At 40.9% G+C, this 23321-nt stretch overlaps 1 protein-coding gene across 3 annotated transcripts in view; it reads left to right on the forward strand.

The window, feature by feature from the left end:
- Positions 1–22502, forward strand: part of ADIPOR2 (adiponectin receptor 2) — a 45288-nt gene extending 22786 nt beyond the window's left edge. For 2 of the 3 annotated variants that reach the window (XM_064458461.1, XM_064458453.1), the window contains 7 exons: positions 293–528; positions 12556–12675; positions 14530–14701; positions 15374–15560; positions 16631–16818; positions 18042–18235; positions 19754–22502. In XM_064458461.1, the coding sequence (XP_064314531.1) occupies positions 361–528; positions 12556–12675; positions 14530–14701; positions 15374–15560; positions 16631–16818; positions 18042–18235; positions 19754–19885 (1161 nt within the window). In that variant the 5' untranslated portion in view covers positions 293–360 and the 3' untranslated portion in view covers positions 19886–22502. The remainder of the gene's footprint in view (positions 1–292; positions 529–12555; positions 12676–14529; positions 14702–15373; positions 15561–16630; positions 16819–18041; positions 18236–19753) is intronic. The other variant, XM_064458469.1, reaches the window with a different exon arrangement.
- The last annotated feature ends 819 nt before the right edge of the window (positions 22503–23321 follow it).

A 23321-nucleotide genomic window follows, 5' to 3' on the forward strand; every position in this document is an offset into this window, starting at 1 on the left:
ACTTTATAAAAACACCACTGTGCTTTTGTGAATTTACTGTTTCATGGAGCTCACTTTCTATCATCTTTCAAAGTTGTGTTCAACTTGTGTTAGGATATGAAAGTATTAGTGGTCACAAGATGAAAATCCATTGTCCAACAATGTAGAAGTCTATATAACTGATCCTTTGGGATCATTGGGCACATTTAAAAGCAGTAGTCATAGTTGTTTAGTAGGTTTTAAGCATGCTCTTCTTCCAGTGAACTCTTATACTTTTCCTTCAGTTTAGTTATACAAACTCTTTGTCTTTCAGAGCCAACACATCATCAGCGACACCAAACCCAGAGGAAGCAGAATATTTGAGAAGGCTCCCAGCATCTCATGAATGAACTAACGGAACTCGATAATGCTGGTTCTCCAGAGCCAGGTCTACGGCTCAGAAAAGGACACATGTCTGACACCACAACACCACAGGCAACCTTTGAAGAGGACAGCTCTGAGCAGAGGCTTCTTCTAGTGGAGCCACCTCTATCTTCTGACCAGGAAAATGTAAGTTATATGATTATCTGTTAGGTTTGCTTATGCCTGCTAAATAATTGTTATAAAACCAGGAAGATGCCATAAATATTCAGTTGAATGTATGAGAACTTGGGTGACAAGACAGGGCATAAGTGTAAGCTTACCAGCTTTGTATTTTTTATTCCCTCCTCAAAGAAATGGGACCTTATACTGGTGGTTCTCTGCTGAGATGCTGCTCATATCAAAATACTTTTGTTCTGTAACTTCCAATTAATTTTAAGTGAAAGGAGAAGATATATTGACTCTGGCTGAATGTAATCTGAACCTTGGCTAATTGCTATCATATTAGAGATTAGGACAGAAATATCTGTTTGCAGGCATTCTCTTTGGAAGAATGGCCATACTGGATCAGACCAGACATTCACAGTACGCAATATCCTATCTCAGACAGTAGCCAATAACAGACTCATGAGGAGGAGTACAAGGATGGGGAAGCATGTTGCATTACTTTCCTAGGACACTCTCCCAGCCTTCAGTAATTGGTGGCTCACAGATTTCCTGTGCCAGTGGCAATGTTTTTGAATTTTTGGTGTATGAGCCTTTGTAAATTTTAGGAGCTACAACATCCTGCGGAAAGGCGTTCCACAGTTTAATGAGGTGTTGTGTGCAGGTAATGTCTCCAAGCATTGGAAGAAAGTACCTTCTGGTTAGAGAGTTTCAGAACTGTAATTAATGCTTTTTCCCAGGATATATATAGATGGATATCAGCACAGTTAAGTGGAAGAGGCATTCAGCTTAGGCTCACTATTAATTTTATCACGGCTTAATGGGTTTACTGTATCAGCTCAGTTACAGCAACTGTGTGGTTTTAGCCAGCAGCAAAAACAAGCTGATGCTACTTAATGTAGCCTTCAATGCAGAAGAGTTGCACTGTTGCTATAATTGCATTTGCCACAGGTTCTGGGCATGCGCATGGACCACTATCATGGTTCAGCTGGCATGAGAACATGTATTAGGCTATTGTAACTTGATTAGTTTGAGCTCTTACTGAATTTAGTTTCAAGCGTCTTTGTAATGAGAAGTCAGAACAGGTATTCATGGCTAATAAGCAAAGCCAATGCACTTTAAGTTGTACACTGCTAAAACTTCTATAGGATATTCTCAGTGTCATGATAACAGGAAATACCCAGAGTCGTCATCTTTTCATTACGTGGAAGGTCATAAAGTGGGTGTATAAGGTGCAAAGTGCTAGCTGATGGCTGAATTTGCTAAGGTTAGAAAAAGGAAACTTTATTGTAGTAGCAGGTATGTTGAATACACATATGTTTATCTGACAGTGTGTTCTGTCTTGAACTGCATCACTTTATCTGCCTTATATGGCTGCCTGCTTTTTTGACTTTTTTTCAGCCTAAACTCTTATTCCTGTCTTCTGTGATTTCTTGTTTTTAATACTGTGATATCTTTCAATTTTTTCTTAAAAGGTTAAACAATTAATGCTTCAGATAGAGCATCCCAAAACACTGTGCTGTCAAAAGTACCAATATTAGCTTGCCAAATGGCCTTTATTATGTGACATACTGCAGTGTTCTAAATAATCTGGAAAACACATTATGCTTTATATCTTCCTCTGTCTTGTATAAGCCTCAGCACAGCTGTTACTCAAACGCCAGCTCGGATTCACTTTTTTGCTCTAATGTACAGTCTGGCTACATGTAGCTGCCTTGGTAGAGACAACTTCCTACTTCAAAAGCATGATTGCCCACTGGTTCTGAAAAGGATCCTGTTTAGATAACAGTAATATAAGGTTATCACTCTTCTGTAGATGGCAATAGTACTCAGGCTCACAAGCTAAATGTAGCATTATGAAAACACTCAAGTGGTGCCCGTTATATTAGTATTATAGCGGCTAAATGCAACCACGTTGAAGCTGACAGTAACAATCAAGGAATTCCTATGTTGGAGAAGGAAAGTGGATGAGGACTACATAGTGTCTTGATGGTAGAGCAACCATGTTTATTTAATACACTTTTAAATGCTTCTACTTATGACAAGCTATTTGTATTGACTTTTAAAATTATTATAATATAGATGTATTCTAATAGATACGGTACTTCCTCAAAAGTTACTGGGTCTAAGACTTGAGGTGTTAGTGTAAAAATATGTGTATCTTTATCCTGTGTTAACATTGCATTGTTTACTTTTCCTGTTGCCTCCTATTATTCTATTTATATCATTGCAGCTCCTTTATTTATATAAAAACTGCCCCAAACTTTCCTATACAAGATTCCTTTCCCTCTGCTTATCTGTACATCCACTTTCTGCTCTACTCACAGGAGGAAGCAGTCTGAGCTCTTAAGAGGTAGTAGTTGCTTTTGATGAATTATTTTAATAGGCTTTTCTAAGGAGGGGTGTGGAACCATACCATTGTATCGTTTGGAATTATTTTCCATCTCCAACACAGCTTGCATTGTTACACTGTTTCTAATGTTGATGGGCCAAAATACTGGTCGTCTTTAGAAATAAAGCATCTTTGTGGGAAAAAAATGGAGGTGGTATTAAGAAATCAAATTTAGTCCTAAAAGTTTTTTCTGAGGCCTTTGTCCCTGGCACCAGTAACCGATCTGGGTGGTTGCATGACTGTGAACTAAAAATTACATTAAAGATCCTACTTTCTGTTAATTGTGGTATGCACAGAATACATATAGCAAAGATTTAATAGCTGTATTGAGCATGCTTATCCATAATAATAATAAAATAGCTGCATCCTTCTGCCAGTGCTGTTAATCTGCCAGTTTTATGATGCTTATAAGAAGATATGGATCATATAAAGTCAATATCCTTTTACACCTGAACCTCTTCATCTGGATTTTATCCCATAACTCTGTGCTGTCTCCTAGAGCGCATACATGTTCATAGATTAGACCGTCTTCCAAGTACCTGTTCCAAAGAATAGATACACACCTTGCTATCTTGTTGAAACATGCAGTTAGTTTAGTGGTAAGTGAGTGGTGTCCCTTCTGTGACTTCGAGGAATAGTGACCATTTATCTCAATGTTAAGGATTTGGTGGCGAGAAAAGGATCGACCAAGCTGCATAATTATTCTCTTTCAGCAGTTTAAACTTTTTTCCTTTCTAGTTTACATGTGCTGTGTATGTGCTGACAAGGCATTTTTTCAGCAGGTGCTTCCCTCCTGTAGCATGCTGGATTGCTTAGCCTTTGGGACATAATGTTTTCTCCTGTCCTATTGTTCCTGTGTGTCAACTGCCTTTGTAAATCCAGCATTGACAGTTCCTGAGGAAATCTCCCTTACGTTGGCTTTGTTGAGCTGACACAATCAAATGCATGGAATTCTTATAACCTGATGAATGGGCTCTTTATGGAGCCTTAAGAACTTGTGCTTGACTCTTCCCTTTTATACCTTAACCTGTTGGTGACAGAAAGCAAACAAAAGAACCATTTTCTTCGCCTTTATTCCAGTCATGAGGCATTTGTGTTCTGGAATGATGATTCCTTTCCTGCAGTTGAGCAGTGTTGTGCTGTTGTCCTGTGTGGCACCAAAATGCCCCCATGAAGTGGAGACCTGTTACTCTGAAGTGTTTGATAACCTATAATTAAGGGGTTGGGAGGAGGTATGCGTGTAACTCTCAAGTCATCTGAATGGACAGAAGAAATGTGGGCAAATACTCATGTGGATTGCTTCTCGGGAAGCCTGTGTTTTGACTTCAAGTGGAACTTACTTGACATCTGACAAATTTCATAGTACCTGCATGTAGCTACAAGAGTCTTTCTAGAGCGTAAATACCAAAGTAACTTGAAGGAGGGAGACAGTAGGATGTAACATATTTTCAGGTAAAAAAAGAAAAGTTTTAGGACAATTGGAAGCCGAGCAAATGACTTGAGGCTTTTAACTTGAATCATAGAACTTACTCAAAGCCTTTTCTGTTACAGAAGTATGTATTATCTACAAAAATAGACTACAAAAATAGTTATGGTATTTACAGAAGGGTGCATGTAAATTCATGGAATTGTCAACTTGTCTTTATGGTGCATGCTATCTGAGTGAGAAAGATTTAGGTGAAGTCTTGGAGGCCAAAAGTAGACATTTGAGTCTTAAGAATAGTCTTTCTGGAGCTGATAATCATAAATTCTCATGGCCTTAAATATTTTCTTTTATAGATCTGCTTGCAAGTTTCTCACTCAGTTTGAAACCATTTGGCTTTCAATCTCGCATTTTACTATTGGTACTTGGAGTTATGATTAAAAATTTGGGCACCTGCTTCTGTGTTTGACTTCTTCCTGCACTGCATTGTAGGTTTTGTTGGTAGTCTTCTGAGTGTGTATGGCAAAGGCCTAGCATAATAGCACTTAAGGTCCCACCAAAACATGTTTGCTTTTTCTTTAAAGCAGATTATGTTCAAAATTTGTTCTGTAGATGACTTTATCACCTTTTCTTCCATTTTTGCAGCCCTTGAGACAGAACATTATTTCTTTGAAAGCATGTGAATTGGCATTTCACTTCAGGTCGAAAGATCTTAGCATCTGAATTTCTCCTTCACTTGCTGTTCTAAGCAGTGGAAGTAATGCATATTTTACTCAGACTGCTGGTCACTGAAGTAAGTGCTTGAATCTAGTATCTTGCCCTACAAATATGCTGGTTTTTGTACAGCAAAGCATTTTTGGATGCACAGAGGATAATAACTCCAAGTATTCCCACTTAAACTGTACAAAGACATGCAATATGTCTATGGAGATAGTTTCCAGGCTCCATAGGCTTGAGTTGGTCAGATGTTGATCCATCCTTCACTGACAGTTGATGTGCCATGTTTGTTAACAGGCTTTTAGAGCTTGAATGTCTGCAGGAAAGACAAAGTGGTGACCCAGTTAACCATGAATAGACAGTATTCTCCCCAGAATGCTGGTAACGTGGGAAATGGCCATGTCGGGGTGTTTGCCCTGTCTCCCAAAAAACTCTCATGTGAATTAACAAGAAAATTGTAATAGGTTATGGCTTCTTGAGTTGCAGCTGGGTTCAACTGTCTCCTATTAGTCTGGAGAGTCTTGGCTCTTTGAGAGGGGAAATGTTGGTACTCTGCTGAGTTTGCTGCCTGCCAGCTGGTTTTGTAACTGTTGCTTGCTGTGCTGGGTGTTGTAACTAGGAGAGGGAGGGAGTGGTTTTGTTTATAATTCACTGGCACAACTGTTTCCCTGGTCAAGGGTTAGATTCCACAGTGTTTGCCTTTGTTCTCCTGGAGATTGTATCTGCCTCATTTGGGCAGCAATGGGGACATGATGGCCTTTCACAGTGATATAAGAGGAAAACAGTGTTGTACATCTTCCTCCAACTGTTTTAGACTGCTGACTGCTCTTATGTTAAGTTCAGCAGTACATTTTCAATCTCTATTTTTTTAACAGAGCATTTTTTTTCCCAATAGGCCCAGCATGCTTGTTTTCTTTTTCTGCTGTCAGGATTAACAATGACAGAGGTGCAGAAAATGGCACATGAGAATCTTCTGCAGTAGAAGCAATTTCTACCAGCTTTTCCCCAAAGTGTACTGATGAGCACATGTGGGCATAGAGGTATTTGGTCCTTGTCAAGTACTGGACATTGACAGAAAATCGGTAATTGCTACTGCTTAGAGATTTGACAAATGCTTTTCAATTGAAGATACTTGATGAGGGAGCTAGTTCTAATTAAGGTGTATTAGCAAGGCTGCTGAGGCCAAAATGTGACTTTGTCTTAGGACTATTTGCTAAACGAGTGTCAAATGTTAGTGCTTGTTTTTAATGAGTGCCAGCAAGCAGTCACCCATGACCAGTTGTATAAAACCGTTTCCAAGTGCTATTTTAAATGGAGTGTAGCTTTTAAAGAAGGTGACCTACAAAGGAAAAATACTAAAGTCCAGGAACCTTCAAGTACTTAACATTTTGACCAGGAGGCTGAAAGGGTCTTTGGCACAGCACTAATGAAAGTCTTTTTTTGGTCCCGTGGCAGCAAAACCAGCTTTGTGCACCCTGCTTAGAGGGTGAATGTAGTTAGCCTTTTGGAAACTGTGGTGTGTCTACATTTACAAGCCTGTCACATTAAGAGAGAACGTAAATGCTAAATGACAAAGCTGTATTTTAAAAAATAACTTGGTATGTGCAGAAGGTAGGGGAAGTCAGGGGAAGTTTTAAGATGTTGTGTTTTTCTTGTTAATTACTTACAGTTCAAAGAACATAAGCTGACAAAATTCTGAAAAAAAATGTGCAACAAGCTTTTAGGAGAAGTGACGTGGCATGGCACCACCTATTGCTGCTTTCCTCTTATGAAAGACTGGTCGATAAAAGGTCAGTTGACAGAATGGGCACAGAGGAGTTGCTGAAAAACAGTCTGGCTAGCTGAAAAGGATGTTATGGGAATGCGATTAGAAAAAACATTTTTATATTATAGCCTTGAAAGTATCTTGGCCGTTATGCTGGATGCTCTCGAGTTACTGAATCTGGAATGCTGCCCCAAGAAACATTAAATGACTTGAATGTCACGTTAGACACTGTTAATCATTCATCTGATGAGATCAAGATAAACAGGAGCAAGAACTCCAAGTTTGTGTCTAGACTTTGTGACTTCAGTTTAATATGGAGGATAAGAGTGGTATTGTAAATGCAGCAACATATGTTTTCTAACTTGCATTTTAAGAGAATTGTATATAAGTACTGAGTCATATAATATCCCACGACTTGGTGTTAATCAAGACGTTTGCTTTTTCTGAACGGTCTTGCCTGTGTTACGATGATGTGTGTGTATCGAGGCAGAGTTCTATCAGGACACAGATCAAGAAGAGTAGGGGGAGCATCTGTCAGCAGCTGGAGGAAGGAACAAGAATATTACGTGTCATGCTTTGGAAATTCCTGTGATGGTAGCTTTAGGGCATTGGTGACATCTTGATGGTGAATCGACATCGCAAACAGTTGAGCTTTGAAGCATGAGGCTTCATTAACTCCAGAGCTTAATACCGTGTAGGTATGCGCACAGTCATCTAGGCCCTCAAGTAACTGAGTGATACCTCTGTCCAAAAAGGAACCCTAACACAGAAGAGTTCTGCCTTTTCCGTGGTTTAGGAGACTTGTATTGCAGCTACTAGCACTACTGGTTTGTGTGTGCACTTCTCATTCTGCATTGAATACCATACATGCAACCAATGAAAACCGTCAAATTTCTGAAAGTGCAGTCTTGAAAGCTTCTGGAATTTTTGAGAATACAGCAGCCTATTGAAATGATCATAAGTTTAACTTTCCTTAATCCATGCCTAGCTAGGTTCTTAAGTTTCTTTCTAACTGATAAACACTACAAAAAGGGGGACTGGAGATCATTTGGCATCCAGCTGATATGTGTCAAAAAGAAACTTGTCCTTGAACATGATCCACACAAAGCATTCTGTAGCGGATCCCAGTAAAGTGGGACCTGATGCTCCCTTGGTTTATGTTGTACTAGCCTGAGCTCCTTAAATCCCTCGGTCATCTGAACCAACTGTATTACCTAATAGGAAGCTCACCTAGCAAAAACGTGAGCAATTTCTGCCAGATTAGTATCGGATCAGCTAATCAACCTAGGGATCAGAGGGGTGCCAGAAGCAGTGTAAAGGAAGATGGGGGTGAGGGAGAAGAGGACTACTTTTGAGAGAGTAAGCTTCTTAGGTGGCTTCATTCAAGTCTGACTTATGTTTCAGTTTGCACACTCTAATGAGCACAGATGGATGACATTTTCTAGCAAAATCACAGTCTGAAGTGATGAACAGAGCTTGCTTGTCACCTGTGCAAGTAGCAGTCATGTGCAAACTCTCAAACTTCCTAGAAATCTTTAAACTGACATCAAGGAACTACACTTACCGCTTGAAGTCCAGAGAACACAACTTTCTCCAAAGTGGTAAGAGGGTTTCCGCAATCTTTTTTCTACCACTGCGACTTGAGTTCTGACAGGCTTTTCCATAGTTAGGGCATTAATAAACAGTGTGTCTGTTAACAGATTCGAGAGCGATAGGATAAAACCTGTTAATCTATGTGAGAAGGATAAGCTGTTGCAGTAGACAAGAGAAGTATATTGCATTTACTAGAGAGTGTTTCACTGCAGTTTTGTCTGTAATAGAGCCTTTGGCTATGCGATCTGACTTTTTTGGACTGTATTCAGGCAACAAATTATTGTACGAAATGTAAACTTTTTCAAACTTCTGTGCCATTGCTATAAAAGTGGGAGATTTTAATGTTAAAATAAACTTACTTAATGATGGGCACTGTGCAATTGGACTCTTAGGTTTCTTACTCTTGTTTGTTCTGGTGCTATGTGTCTTGGTTTTGGCATTAAACCTTTTCTATCCCTACCAAAGCAAACTCTGAAATTCTTGTTTAGAAGAACGATTTCTACCTCTCTCTTCCTTCTTGTCTATTGCTGTTATCACAAAATCTGGAAAACTTCCCAAAATAAACTGCATATGGATAAGCAGTAAAACTATCCTTTCGGCCATTGTCACTAGTCCTTCAGGTTTAAGTTTATTCTCTGGTACCAGTATTCAACTCTGGATTGGTTTATACTTCTGTTGTATAATTTCCATTTCATTAGGTATCTGTACGATATTTGTGGTAGCTGTAACACTGTATGAATTTGCAAAGGGGGTAGGATTAAAATTGGAAGGGTTGTTTGGCATTCACATAGAATTAAGTGTCCAGACACTTTAGAGTATAAGTATACAGAAGCTATGATTTCTGATTTGTATGAAAGACTGGTCCTAAGCATTGCTGCATATGCACAGCAGAATAATGATGGCCGATGATTGCAACAAGCTTGCTTGTTACAAGTGAATGAGGATTTTTATTTCAAGATGCTCTTAAATGCTCTAAAGACTTCACAGAATTATTTAACCAAAATTTGAGACTGCTTTTAAAAGAAAAAGAGTAAATTAGATGACATAGAAGAACACATGAAACGTTAGTTGAGTGAAAAACCTTTTGGCCAATGATCTAGAAAGTAGAAAGGCAAAAATTATTCTGGAAGCACTTGCTTCAGGATATATCGTACTGCATGAAAAGTGGGAGTATCAGAGTGTGGTCCTGGGCTCTCATTTCTTGCATGGTCTTAAGCAAGTAAGATTATTTACCCGTGTTCCCCATTTTAAAATGTAATTCTCTGGGCAGAACTTAGAAACAATCAAAAACAGGTCCTGAAGTGTATGCTTGCTTATGTTGTTACATTCTAGAAGTATTCTTGGCTTTCTGATCCAGTCCGCCAATTAAGAGAGAATATGGGAATCCTAAGATATGAAGCAACTTGGCCCAGTGGAAATTTTAAAACAATATGCCTTCTGAACAGAAAAGTGGTATTTTTCCCTTCAGTCACTGACTGAAGAACTGAGGTCAATAGACTTCAGATTTCCAAATGAAAGCTGGCATTGGTGTTGAGCTGCAACTATAGATTTCCAGCTTCCAATAAGTGCAGTTTACTGTTCTTTCTAATGGGACGTTGCAGGAAGGAGTCAAGAGAAGACGGACGTTCCAGAACAGACCTCATTTTGCCTCCTTAGCAAGAAAAGGACTAAGAAGCTGAGCTTTAGGTTTTTTCCTTGAATGCTAATTTTGCAGTTTAATGGCAGGAAGGAGATAGTAAAATCAGTTCAATTTTCTGGCAGTAATCTGGACTGTGTATATGATATGAATTCTTTTTATCACTAGAAGCAGCTCAGTAATGATTTGTTTGTAGGCACATTGCCAAAATGCAAAGATTTTGGACTAGTTCATAAATAGCTCTGCTCTTTGCGCTTTACAGTCTGTTCAAATTTAAACCTTCCCAGCATTCTAGAAACGGAGGGAGCGTGTGGAGAGGGGGAAATGGAGGTTTTTTCACTTTGAGTCGCTGGGCAGACTGCAGTGAATACAGGCTTTGATTCTGTAAGGGACCTTTTCCCCTCAGTCCACCCAGTTTTGTAAATTGAGGATTACTAACTTGTTCACCCCATTCCAGCTGGTCATTGTGTGGTGCTAGGGGAGGGAATTCTAGGGTAGCTAAAAGGCATAGCAGTGCTTCTTGTATCAAGTACATTGGAACTTTTACACTAGCCTTACTTTTCTGTAAGGCGTGTTCTTGAAAGTTGAGGATTTCTTTGATTTTGTAAGATTTTGTAGACTATCATGAACATTTTATCTGGATTCCTGTGGCAGGGGGCTTGGACTAGATTATCTTTAAAGGTATTTTCCAGCCTAAACCATTCTATGACCTTGAGTTATTTAGAATATTGAAAACTGAGAATCCTAACCAGAGTGATCCATTAGTAGAAAAACCCAGTAAAATTGACAGTGTGGGAAATGACAGACAGTGAATGTTGTTGAGTCAGAATTAAATAAAATTTTTTTTAAATGTTCTTTCTGGTCCAACAGGACATGTGCCTATTTTACAAGGATTTTAAACCTATTTACATCTCTGTGTTGCCTGATGCCTTTCTCAGTAGAATTAATGGGATAATCTAGGCAGTGAGAGTGTATTTAATACTGTCTTATATTGCTGTAGGATCTGCCTAGCGCTGATCAATATTTATATCAATCATCTCCTATAAAATGTGAAATCATTGCCCAGATGTCCACAGAGGGGATGTTGACTGGAATGATAAATGAAGGCGAGTAGGCAGCACAAGGGACATGGATTATGTGCAAAGATGCATTTAGTTAATCAAGTTGTCCTGGTGTGGACAAATGTGAGGACATACATAAAACACAAAGGATGCATACTGTGTACTACATAGCAGAGATCTGCATTCTGGTTAAGCAAAATTGGGTCAAGAACTATGTGGTGGTGGTGGTGACCTCTTCAAAAAATGAGGCTTCAGTGGCTACTTCATTACTGATGATAATTCCCAGACAAAATATGTGAGGTGATATACTAGACTCTCCCTGAGTTTGGATGGCCTTAGTGAAAAGTAATCTCGATTTTAAAGTTGTTAACCTTGAATTGGGAATAGGAGGGAGAAAAAGTATTGTGGCTTGTAATATGGAGGGAGCCAGTCTGCATACAGGCTGTGGGGCTTTCTTGGCGTGGTCATGAGGTGGGTGGTGTCAGGCCTGAAGGGCACAAAAGAGTCATTCTCTCTTTTCTAGCTTTCTCAGACTTGTTTACTTTGGAAGCTGAAGCATTCAATGGAGTCTTTGATGGGCCAAGAGCATTGTATTAACCAAGAAGGAATGTAGAACTTTTGTGGCCCCTCTGCTTTTTTCCGAAATGGAAAGCTAGAACATGCCATAATATGTAGATGATGTGATACGTCAGCACAGGGTAGAAAGCTACCAAACCTCGTTCCTGTAGAGTTATTAGTGATGTGCACCTGCTGAATATCCAGGCTCAGTGGTTTTTTTTTTGTTTTTGTTTGTTTATTTTCAAAATTCTCCTGGTACACCTTGGGGATATATTTATCTTTATTTGAATTTTGCTTAAAACTCTGTCTGTTACTGCTTTTCTTTGATAGCTTGCCTTTGTCTAACTAGCAAAAATTTCATATTGGTTTCTCAAATACCTTGAAAGTCAAACAAAAGAGTAAATGTCCATTACTGGATTATGAGCTGAACAGAAGCATCAGCTAAACAGAATAGATCTTCACCTATAACAAGGTAAATAGATTCGTCTCCTTGGCTTGCCTTCTATTATCCTAAAATGCCAGATATGTTATAGAGGTATTAAGGCAGGCATAGTGACATTGAAACATAAAATAGGAAGTAATTCTTCCCTAGAGGTGGGTAGGCTGCAAGCCTCAGACTCCATATCTAGTCTTTAATGAAGCGTAACTTACAGGAGAACACTGCTTTCTTCTAAACTTGGTGAAAACATGTGCAAAATGGATTAGATGTGAGTTGTTCTCAGATACCTAAGAATGTAATAGTTTTTTTGCTGGTTCTTTTGAATTCTTTCCTCAGTGCGTACAAGAAAAGACGATTTCTTTATTTGCCAAGACCTCAAATCATAGTTTTGTACGGAAAACAATGTCACCTTTCTCTGTTCATCTTTCTACAAAGCATTTTCTGTACTTTTTCTGCCTCCCCCCCAGTGTTCTGAGGAGTCTAAAGACAACGATGAGTCACCTCAAGAAGATGAAGGGTTTATGGGTATGTCACCTCTTCTACAAGCCCACCATGCTATGGAGAGAATGGAAGAATTTGTGTGTAAGGTAAGGGGATGTGGAAACTGCTGAAGTAGCTTCCTTTTTTAGGAAGCTCCAGTGGGGAACAGACTGTACCTGCAGCAACTGCACAACTAATGTGAGGGAGAGCAGGAACACACCATACCTTAACTAGTAACACTACAGCATCTCAGGATCTCATTCTGTCATAAATTAATAAACTGAAAAGCACAGAACAGTAGGGATTACAAATGAGACTTGAGCTGAGCACGGAGCTGAGGAGTCTCTCTTGAGAAACACCTGTGAGTGCAAAGCAGAATAAAAGCCTTCTGTTTCAAGGCACTTTCATTTGCAAGGTCATTTTTTCTTAGGTTTCTTCAGACTTGCAAATATTTTTTTCTCCAGCACAATTTCCATCCATTGTAGAATAAGCTTTATCCCTTACTTGAAAAGAAAACAAGGCTGTATTAAAACTGTATCTGAGTAAATCCATTGTGGATTTTAATTACTGACCTTGGCTCAATTTTTGCTACTTTTTAGAGCCATGGGGCTGTACCAGTCTCCGGCCCTCCTTTTTTGATGAAAGGAGTGCTGCCACTTTATACGCTGGTTCCTGCTGGTTTTAGGAACTCTTCTTTGATGTTTTTGGAGAGGGACCCTAGTTACTTGGTCCTCTTTTGTGTGGGGGTTGTTTTGTTGTTTGGGTTTTGGTTTGGTTTTGGGTTTTTTTTTTGGTTGTTTTTTTACTATGCATCATTTCCCTTTTCAGATGTTCTGTAGGGTGTATTGTGTAAACTGAATTCCCTCCTGCTGATCCTACCTCAATTCAAAATTTTGGTTCATGAAGTAAACTAGTTATTTTCTTGTTTAATGTATTTAAGGATCCAGTCTAACTGGGTTGGTTATTCTGATTAGTTTTGTTTTGCTTCCATGAAGGAGTATGGAGAATTGATTTTAAAAGTCTGGGCTCTTGTTGTTGAAACTGAAATAAGAATGTAGCTTTTTAAACTTAGTGTTTCAGGATTCTTCGGGCTCGCTGCTGTATTACTAGCCAGACGACAAATCCAAGGAACACTACAGAAACAACCCCGGTACATAAAGCAGTGCCCTGATACCCCTCTGCTTGGCAGCGCTGCTTCTGAAGCCAAACTGAAGACTCCATGTATCTTATGTTACTGAAGCAGTGCTGAGAACACCTGTGCACGCATTTTTTTTTTTTTCCTTTGGAACCAGCTGCAATAATAGATGTGCACTTATGCTCTCTCTCCCTTTAAAGAAGAAATCTGATGGAATTGAGAGTCATGGACCTGTTGCCTTAACTGATCTGTCACCATTTGTTTTGAGAGTGTTGGGGCATTATTCTCCAACCTGGATAAGGGATTAGACACTTCTCACAGGACTCTTGCCATTTCATGTTTTCTTGCCCATATTAGTCTGAGTAGCTCTTTGCTAGACTGCCCCAAACGCTGGCAGATATAGTCAGATTGGCTTGTGGTTGGAAGAAGCGGCTTTTACTTACTTCTTGGAGAGAACTAGGTGTAGGTTTCTTCAATTTAATGGAAAGGATGATCCATGAAAATGACAGAACATGGAAATTAATTAAATGCTTTCCCTTCATTAGCAGTAAGAAAAGCCCAATAGCTTATCTGTTCAATGAACTGCTGAAGTGTTTCTCTCTGGTGGTGCAGCTCAACTTTATAGTGATACAATTTTGAATAGGGAGCAGTGACTTAAGCATAGCATTTCAAGTGTAAAGTCTTTTCCCTAAAGATGTCCCATTAACCCTTTTTTGTTTACTGTACTCATAGATTAACACTTTTACCAATACAGGTTTTCAGACTTTTGCCATACATCAGTGGAATACAATTCCTTGCATTTTAACTAAAATCTTCTAACTTCTAGGTATGGGAGGGCAGATGGAGAGTCATTCCCCATGATGTTCTGCCTGACTGGCTAAAGGACAATGACTACCTGTTGCATGGACACAGACCACCCATGCCTTCCTTCCGGGCTTGTTTCAAGAGTATCTTCAGAATACATACAGAGACTGGTAACATCTGGACACATCTTCTAGGTATTTTCAGTTTGCTCTAATGCTAATAGGTTTCATTGCTCTCCTTTGACCTCAAGATAGAAAGGGGTGTAGGGCAGCCAGCATTATGGTTCTATTAGTAACCTGTTAAACTAACAGGTTGGTATCCCTCTCCCAATTTTATCCCACCAGGGTTGGATGGGTCTTCCGTAATTATGGCATTCAATACAAGGGAATGAATTAAAATTTTCCCCATCATTAAGAAATTACTGGTAGATATTCTTTATTCCCAAGTGCGTAGGTGTTAATTGAGATCACATTTCTTGCCACAGGAGCACATTTAAGTTGTACCTTGTATGAGTGGTTTTCAGCTTGCAAGGAGCCTTGAAAGGAAAAGGGTTTCTTTGAGCTGTGCCCTTCTCTTTTTACATTTTGCAACAAACATTCTAGAACAATTTAAAAAATCTGATGTTGTCAGGCATTCTGCAAAACAATTAAAAATACAGAGTCCATACAAGTCTGTATTGCATCAGTCTGAGGCAGAAATTAGGTTAGAATGCGTAACTGAAGTAGGGCAGTACTTTATTCTGCATGTGTGCTCCTGATTGTCATGCAGCACCTGTTTAGTGCTCCTGTACCTTAAAGTCATGCTTTTAGAAAGAAAAGTTTTCAGTATGCGTGAACTTGACACCTTTCTGTCTTACTGTTTTTCAGGATGCGTATTCTTCCTTTGTCTGGGAATCTTCTACATGTTTCGGCCAAACATGTCCTTTGTAGCACCTGTGCAGGAGAAAGTGGTGGTTGGATTGTTCTTCTTGGGAGCCATACTCTGCCTTTCCTTCTCATGGCTCTTCCACACAGTTTATTGCCACTCAGAAGGTGTTTCCCGGCTCTTCTCCAAGTAAGTGCCTAGAGGACAGGGAAGGCCAAATAGGAAACAGGTGGGAAAACAGGGCTGGGATTTATGCCTGGAGCCCCAATGTAGTTGTTGTTCATTGCATGACTGCACGTACTTTGGAACAGAGTTGAGCAGAGATTCAGTGCAGCTTCTTGTAATTACTGTTTGTTTCAGCATGAGTTTTTGTGCTCTTTTAGTCTTAAAACTCCTTTGTTTTCTGCTGCTTGGCAGGCATGTGCATGCATTTTGCTGCTGGAAGTAATATACCTAGAGCTTAGTTGCAGGACTTTGACTTTTTAATGCAGCTGTCACTTCTTGTAATTTCAACTGTTCTGAGTAACTTTGAATCTTAAACTTATGTCAGACAGCTCCACAGTATGTATCACGATGTCTTGGTCTTTTGGTTTTACAAAGTATTCTGGCTGATTAAATATCTCATACTTCCTAAGATCACTCAACCTAGGATCGTGTAATCTGCACGACCACCTCTGAAGTAACCCAGCAATTAAAATCCCCTGCTGAAAAATGAACTCAGTCATATTTTGTAGGAGGATTTTGTCAGGGTGTGGTAAAAAGCAATGGCTGTAGGAACTCCTTTTCTTCGCTGGTGTACAGGAAGACAGTGTGGTTGAAAAATTGCAACATTATTCCCCAGTGGTCGCTTAAGCTGATGCTGAACTAACTCATGCTTGTCAGTCACTAAAGTGTTGGTGTTGGCTGTGCTCTCACAACATACTATGTGCCCTTTTTTGTGTTCAGAGGACGCTTGTGCTGCTTTTTTCCTCATCTGAAGTTTAAATCCGAGTTTCCTTCAAAAAGCTTTAGTCTAAAGGCTGCTGTATGGATAGCTGATGACTGTCCAAAAACTGCCTTACTAGCTGTTTATCAAGGCAATCCGTTACTGTAGGAGGGCACTGGTGGAGGAATTGCCATCAGGAAGTAAGTTTCAATAGTGAGAATAACTTCATTTTGCAGTGAGTAGTCGTCAGTTGGTCTACTGAAGAAGGAAGTGTTGCTATGAGGACTTCCCAAGGTTCGCATTTCTTATCAAACTGATTTTTGTTTCCTTCTAGGCTGGATTATTCTGGCATTGCACTTCTCATAATGGGCAGCTTTGTACCGTGGCTGTACTACTCCTTCTACTGCAACCCTCAGCCTTGCTTCATCTACTTGATTGTGATTTGTGTCCTGGGCATTGCAGCCATAATTGTCTCACAATGGGACATGTTTGCAACCCCTGAATACCGGGGTGTGAGGGCAGGTAAGATCCGAACTTAATTGTTTTGCTTCTTGACTGCCTTTCCTCCTTCCTATTTGCCACTTGGAAAAACTGTCTTGGGAAGACTTAATTGGGAAGAGAACTTAATTTTATAGAGAGCTAATATTCTTGGATTGGGAACTTGATGGGGTTTGTTTCAGCATTGATTATAGCCAACTGGATGCACAGATGAGGGCTGGTGCAAGTCCTGGAAGTGCATTCCTGAAATGGACAGTAACACATGCAGTAAGAAAGGTAGTGCAAAATATTTCATAGCTATAACTAGCGACTTTACGCTCTCAAAAAATGACTGACTGCTTGGTGTGTGTATGTGTACGTTTGTTCTACTGTTTGTTTTTGTAATACTAGGCTCAGACACTAGCAAATCATTGAATGATTTAATTAATCTGAATGATTTGCCTAGGTAAAATACATATTTAAGACAAAGAGCCTAGTTTTCTCTTCATATGATCAAAAGAACAAAAACAGATATGGTTTCACATTCTGAGGTAGGAAGAAATAGAAACCTTTAGGGGGCAGCTATGGAATCTGGACACAGCTGGGCTAAATAGTAATATTTCTTGTTACTTAACCTGCACATGCAGTCTACAGTAAATCTAGATTTCCTGGACAAGCTATGGGTGTACCTTCAGGGAGTTCAGCCTTCCAAACTTAAAAATCTGTGGATGGAAAGTGATTATTCCCCCCACGCATGCTTTTTTTTTTTACAAGGTTTCTGTACTTGCTGCTAAAATCTAAACAATATATGGCAGATCAGATGAGCCTCAGATGCTACTTTTCTGTGTCCTAGGACTACTTGTACAGTATATGATAAATAATCTTTGTTGTGTCTCCTTGTTGTCCTGCTCTTGAGAAGTTATGGTAAAGTGAGATGTAGTTCATGTAGTCTCAGTGCCCTCTACAGTCCAAGATCTGTAACTGGCTCAAGGTACATTAAAGATGGCAGATGCAGTTATTAAATGAAGTATTTCAGTATCTGCTGGAACATATAGCTAAGTAGATTCTGGTATATGAAGGAAGCCTGTACATTCTTTAACTTCCTCTCCAACAAAGCTCTTCTGGGGCCCTCCAGCTTCAAGAGTTGTCACCTCTCTGCTGCTTTGGCAAATACCGAGTTTTCCCTCCATAGCTTTTGTGTTTTCATTGTCTCCCTTTACCACCAGTGTGTCCAAATCTGACTCTCCCACATTTTCTTTACCTCCCAGGAGTATTTCTAGGTCTGGGTCTTAGTGGGGTTATTCCCACCCTGCACTTTGTCATCTCTGAGGGGCTCCTGAAAGCAGCCACAATGGGGCAGATAGGCTGGCTGGCACTCATGGCATGCCTGTACATCACTGGTGCTGCACTATATGCTGCCCGCATCCCGGAGAGATTCTTCCCTGGCAAGTGTGACATCTGGGTGAGTCTACAGAATGACTGGGTGAGGAGAGCAACGTGAAAGCTGGTTCCCCTTGAGGCTGGAGGATGTTGTGTCAGTGTTTTCTTATTGCAAGTATCAAACTGCTGCACCAGAAGCATAGAGTCTTAAGGGGCCAAACAACTGCAGGCTCTCTGAGCCTGGCTTACCTGGTGCCTCTCTTTCTGATTTACTGCAAGCTGGCTGGTCCGAGGTAACTGCTGGCGTGCCAATTCACCCCAACACATCTACCAGATAGCTTTAATAGATGGGTAAGCAGTTTTGCAAACCTTTTTGTGCATTGAGGATCCTGCAGACACACATCTTACCTTCCTTCTGTGCAGAGTAGTGCATGGTTACTTCTCTCATGTTCAGTGCGTTCTCTGGGATCTTCCCCATGTCTGGCTCCTCATCTTATGTAGCCAGTGAAAACGCTGGATAGAGATGGTAGACTTTGGAGGGATCTCTGGCCCAGAGTAGGGGAAGGTAGGGTGAGCGGGTGGGTGGGGGAAACTTGGGATGAGGGAAAGGATCATGAAGACTGTAGAGGGCAAATATGTGGGGAAGACGTAAAGAAAGAAATTGGCTGGAGTAAGAGTAGAGATGAGAGGGAGGCAGCCCTTTGGAAGGCCGCTGTACTTCTGCTAGGATAGTTTAAAGCCCCTAAAGAAGGTAAGACGTGAGGATGAGGCCTGGGTGGTTTGAGTAGCTTTTGCACAGGAGCGGTGTGCTGGACTTGTTTAAATGGCCAAAACAAAGCCTTGTTACGATAATGAGCTAGGCTCCAAAAGCACTGGCGTGCCACCACCCTTTTCCAAGCTTCCCACGGAGCCTGCAAATGCACATTTGTAGAAACTTTTCAAGAGTGTTATCCATATTGGTATGGCTTCCCTCAAACAAGGGCATGTTTTGTCATGTAGCTCCCTCATGGTTTTCATTCTGCTGTACTATAATCAATAGCGTCCTGGGCATTCATTCAGAACATCTGGTTGTTTCTAGGTTTTAATATAATACTTTTTTCTGTTCTGTTTCTCTGTGGCAGAGAAATAAAATAAGTGTTCTGAAAATCCACCTGGTAAAACTTATGCCTGTGACCAGAGCAAAGTTTGTACCTGTTAGCTGTATGAGAATAGCTCTTTTTATTAATGACCCACCAGTGTGTGTTGTGGAGGAACTAATTTTAAGTGTCCTGCATAAGCCTTTTGCCCAAAGCTCTGAAATGATCCTTGTCCCTTCACAAAAATGCCGTATAGCATTTATGTAGCGTATTTGTTGATTGACCAGCTGGTTAAGGTGACTGAAGGAAAGGGTGGGGGGTGTGTGTGTGGAAATTGATTATTCTGCTAATGATAGAAGAGGGATGGGCTTCTAATACACAACCTGGAGAACTTTGCAGCTTGTGGTTTGAGGTACTGCTACGTGTTACTGTGTACTTCAGCTGAATGTGTGGCTTTTTTGGAGACAGGATAGCACTAGAACCCAAAGTACCCCGGCTGAACAGAAGTGTTTTCTCTTCCGCAGTTCCACTCCCATCAGCTGTTTCACGTCTTTGTAGTGGCTGGCGCTTTCGTGCACTTCCACGGGGTTTCGAACCTCCAGGAGTTCCGTTTCACGGTCGGAGGAGGCTGCACAGAGGAAGATGGGATGCAGTAAAACCGGCCTTCAGCCCAAGATAGTAACCAAAACAGTGCCGCAAGTGCGGTTGAAGCATACAGGCTAGCAGAATGAATACCTAAGAAGAATCCAGGTTTCAGCTGGTGGGGCATGGAGCTTCATGGGGATTCTGACTAACCAAGATAAATTCTATACCTCAAGCAATGGAATGAATCAATTTGAAGACCAGGAAATTCTGAAACCCTAATTTATTCTTGGGATCTACAGATTGAGCTACAGAGGACCCTTCCAAATCGGCTTCTGTTCAATGCCATATTTATTTGTAGAAGTGGGGAGGGATAGCTTAGCAGTTTCCTTTTTTTTTTTAAAAAAAAAGACAAAAAAATCAAGGTTAAATTTATATCCTCTTGGAGGGTTTGGGAGTTGATTTTAAATGCTCTTTTGGGAGAAAAACAAATTGTAAATAAGATTTCTAACTTTCTGTTTAAATAAAATTTATATAAATGTTTTAAGAAATGGGTGGGGGGAAAGGGGTTTTTGTAAAGAATGCAACATGCAAGTACCACACACTGTTTCAATTTTGCACAAAATAAATGATTGCAGGAGGACCAGGTAAAATTCCCAGGAGTGAAGCATGTTGGCCCTGCAGATCTTCCTTGCGGCCAGCATGCCCTGGGCAATGTGGGGTCCTTGCCAGCACTTGGAGTAGGTTCAGTACATGTACACGAGGGTTGTGAAGGCTGGATTAATCATGTTGTCATCCAGGTCACAGTGTTAGCAAGTTTATTGACTCGGGTAACTCGAAAGATACACCTGTGCCCTGGCTAAGCGTGTGGGACGGCTGCCTTCCAAGCTTTGCGCGGTCTGTATAGTTTTGGGTAGTGGATCTTACAGTAAGTTGTTTTGGTTCTCATGGTATGAATTGGAGCATGATGGGATAACTGCTCATGAAATGGCAAACAGTCCGAATCCATCAGTGCCTGCCTATACCCAAAGGCCCCCATTGAGTAGGCGGCTGCCATTTGCCGGCCTGCCCTGTTTTGTCTGAATAAGTGATGGTAATGCACTTGTCAAAAGATGGTTGAGCATGTGAGGGGAAACAGAGGTGGGGTTCAGATGGACTGGAAAGGGGAAGCTGTGCTCTCCAGGACTTGGAGTTAACAGTTACTGCAGACCTCAGGCACGTTACCGTCTCATGTGTCAGGCTCCGTATGCCAAGGGAGTTTGCAGTTTTTTCTTTTGAAGAGGAAAAATCCACAATCAGTCCAATGTGGTTCCTTCTTCTTTTCTTCTTAGGTCTGCTTCCCATCTGTGCTTTAGCAATGGGACTGCTGGTATTTCTTAAACCTAAAACTAAGAGTTCAGTTGGATTGCTGTGGAGCAGACACACCTCCTATATAAAGGGAGCTATATACCCTTCTCTTGTGTAATTGATGCAGCTTGATCATTGGAGCCCAGTCAGAAGCTAGGCTGAAGGAGGATCTTAGGAGTCGTAAGACGAAACTTGAACTTTCTGTTTGTTATGGCACAGGTATTGCTTGGAGCGTTCAGTTGGAAATTCAGAGCAATTACCTCTCTCACAGATGAGTTAAACAGCTCATAAAATGCTGTATTTCACAAGGAAGGTAGGTAAAGGGTGGATTTTTTTTTTGTTGTGTTTTTTTTTTTAAGGACTCCTGCAAGTTTGAATTTTCATCCTTCCAAGAGAGAACTGTGGATTGCAAAGATCTTCCCCTCCCCTGGATATCATGGAGTGTGTTTTGGGGAGTTCCTTTGCCTAATGGAGTCAAGTAGAAACAGAATGCCTTCTGAAAGTTGACTGGATATTAAGGCTTCATCCTTCGAATGGAGTCTTTGTAAAGCCTCTGGCTGTGAGGTCAGCTGCAGGAAGAGGTGCCGCAGCAGTCTGCGAGCTTAGAGGGACGTGTTCTCTGTAGGATAACTATGCTGGATGCCTGTAGGGCCAGAAGCTTATCACAGGTCTGTGCGGTACTAAAACAAAGAGCAGTATTAACTTGGATGTAAGGGCTAATAGCACTGGCATCCCTGACAAAGATGTAGAGTTGCCTGGCAGGAAGGATACTGGTGTCTGAGAAAAGCGTGGTGCATATCAGAATCAGAGCTGTCTGTAAGGCGCTTTGGGATACCTCTGTAACAGTACCAGCAGAAGTGGCAGTCTCCATCCTGGATCATCCCACGTTCACTCCTCGAAGGGTGATTGTAACCTGGTCCTATGCAGCACAGAACTATTACAAAAACACAGTACTCCACCTGCTATTCTTAATCCCGTCAGTCTCTCTGTTAGAGAAGTTTGTGTGTTCCAATAAAAACAACCTAGCTGTGCACTTTTCTGTAGCTCTTGCTGAGAACTCTTCCCAGGTTGGCACCTGAATGCCTTACTCTCAGCAGTCAGAGGCTTGCTTGCTCTGTGTGCAGGTTATTGCCATAGAATAGTTAGGACCTACGGCTTCTTTCCTTCCCCATTAAATAGTGGCCTTGTTCAGTATATTTCTTTTTAAAAATTGCTTACTGTTGAAAGCAATGAAGCACATTCTGGGGTTTTGATGGTTGGGGACTCTGGTGATGGTTCCATGTAAGATGGGATCTTACTACTTGCTGTATTCTTAACTTCTGCTAATAAAAGAACCAAATGGAATATTGTCTAGTTTGGGTCTTTCCATGCTGCGTGTGAAGCTTGAAAGAGTCACTCTCCCTTTCTTCCTTCGCCAAGGCTTACAGGCAACGCTTCATAGGTGAAAGACTTCTGCTGGTGCAGAAGCCAAACTGATGCCTTGAGGGTTGTTTATGTACAGTTGGACCGATGCTGGCTGTATGCCTCCTCGAGCAAAAGCCAGGGGGTGGGAGTTCACACGACTGAAACATTAGTTCTGCCTATGTGGCATCCTCTTGATGTCTGTAATTCACGTCAAGTTTGTGCCTGGTCTTGCCGTAAGATTTCAAACCTGTTTAACGTATAGAAGCATCGCAGCAGACAAAGGCGTCCACGGACTGTGCTGCCTCTAAGTTAGTGCTAATCTTGAGGGAAATTTGTGTTTTCCAAAGTCTAGAGTTTCATTTGATGCCCACTGGAGTTGCCAGTTGTACGTGGCAGATGGTGGTGTAGGGTAAGGCGGTGGTGGTAGGTGTGTCTGGTGCCCCCACTTCATGAAGCTGCTTGCCATAAGATTTCCCCTGACATACAATTATTCTGAACTTGGAGAGAATGAAGAGCCTGGGGCAACATTTATCCTGTCCCGGGTCAGCTTGATTTTGACCTCTGCCATATTTTAAACCTAACGAGGACGAAGTGGGACTGGTGTTCCTGCTAAGTTTCATCTTTTGTTTTGGACAGCTGAGGTGAACCCACACTGTACAGTGAGAGCATAAAGCTGTAGGGTAGTCTTGGGGCTGGCGAGTCTTTGTCAGGTCTCTCTCTCCATCCGCACCTAGGCTAGCTGTGATTTCAAAGTTTATC

Source organism: Phalacrocorax carbo, chromosome 1 (assembly GCF_963921805.1).
Source record: "Phalacrocorax carbo chromosome 1, bPhaCar2.1, whole genome shotgun sequence".
Taxonomy (NCBI): Eukaryota; Metazoa; Chordata; class Aves; order Suliformes; family Phalacrocoracidae; genus Phalacrocorax; species Phalacrocorax carbo.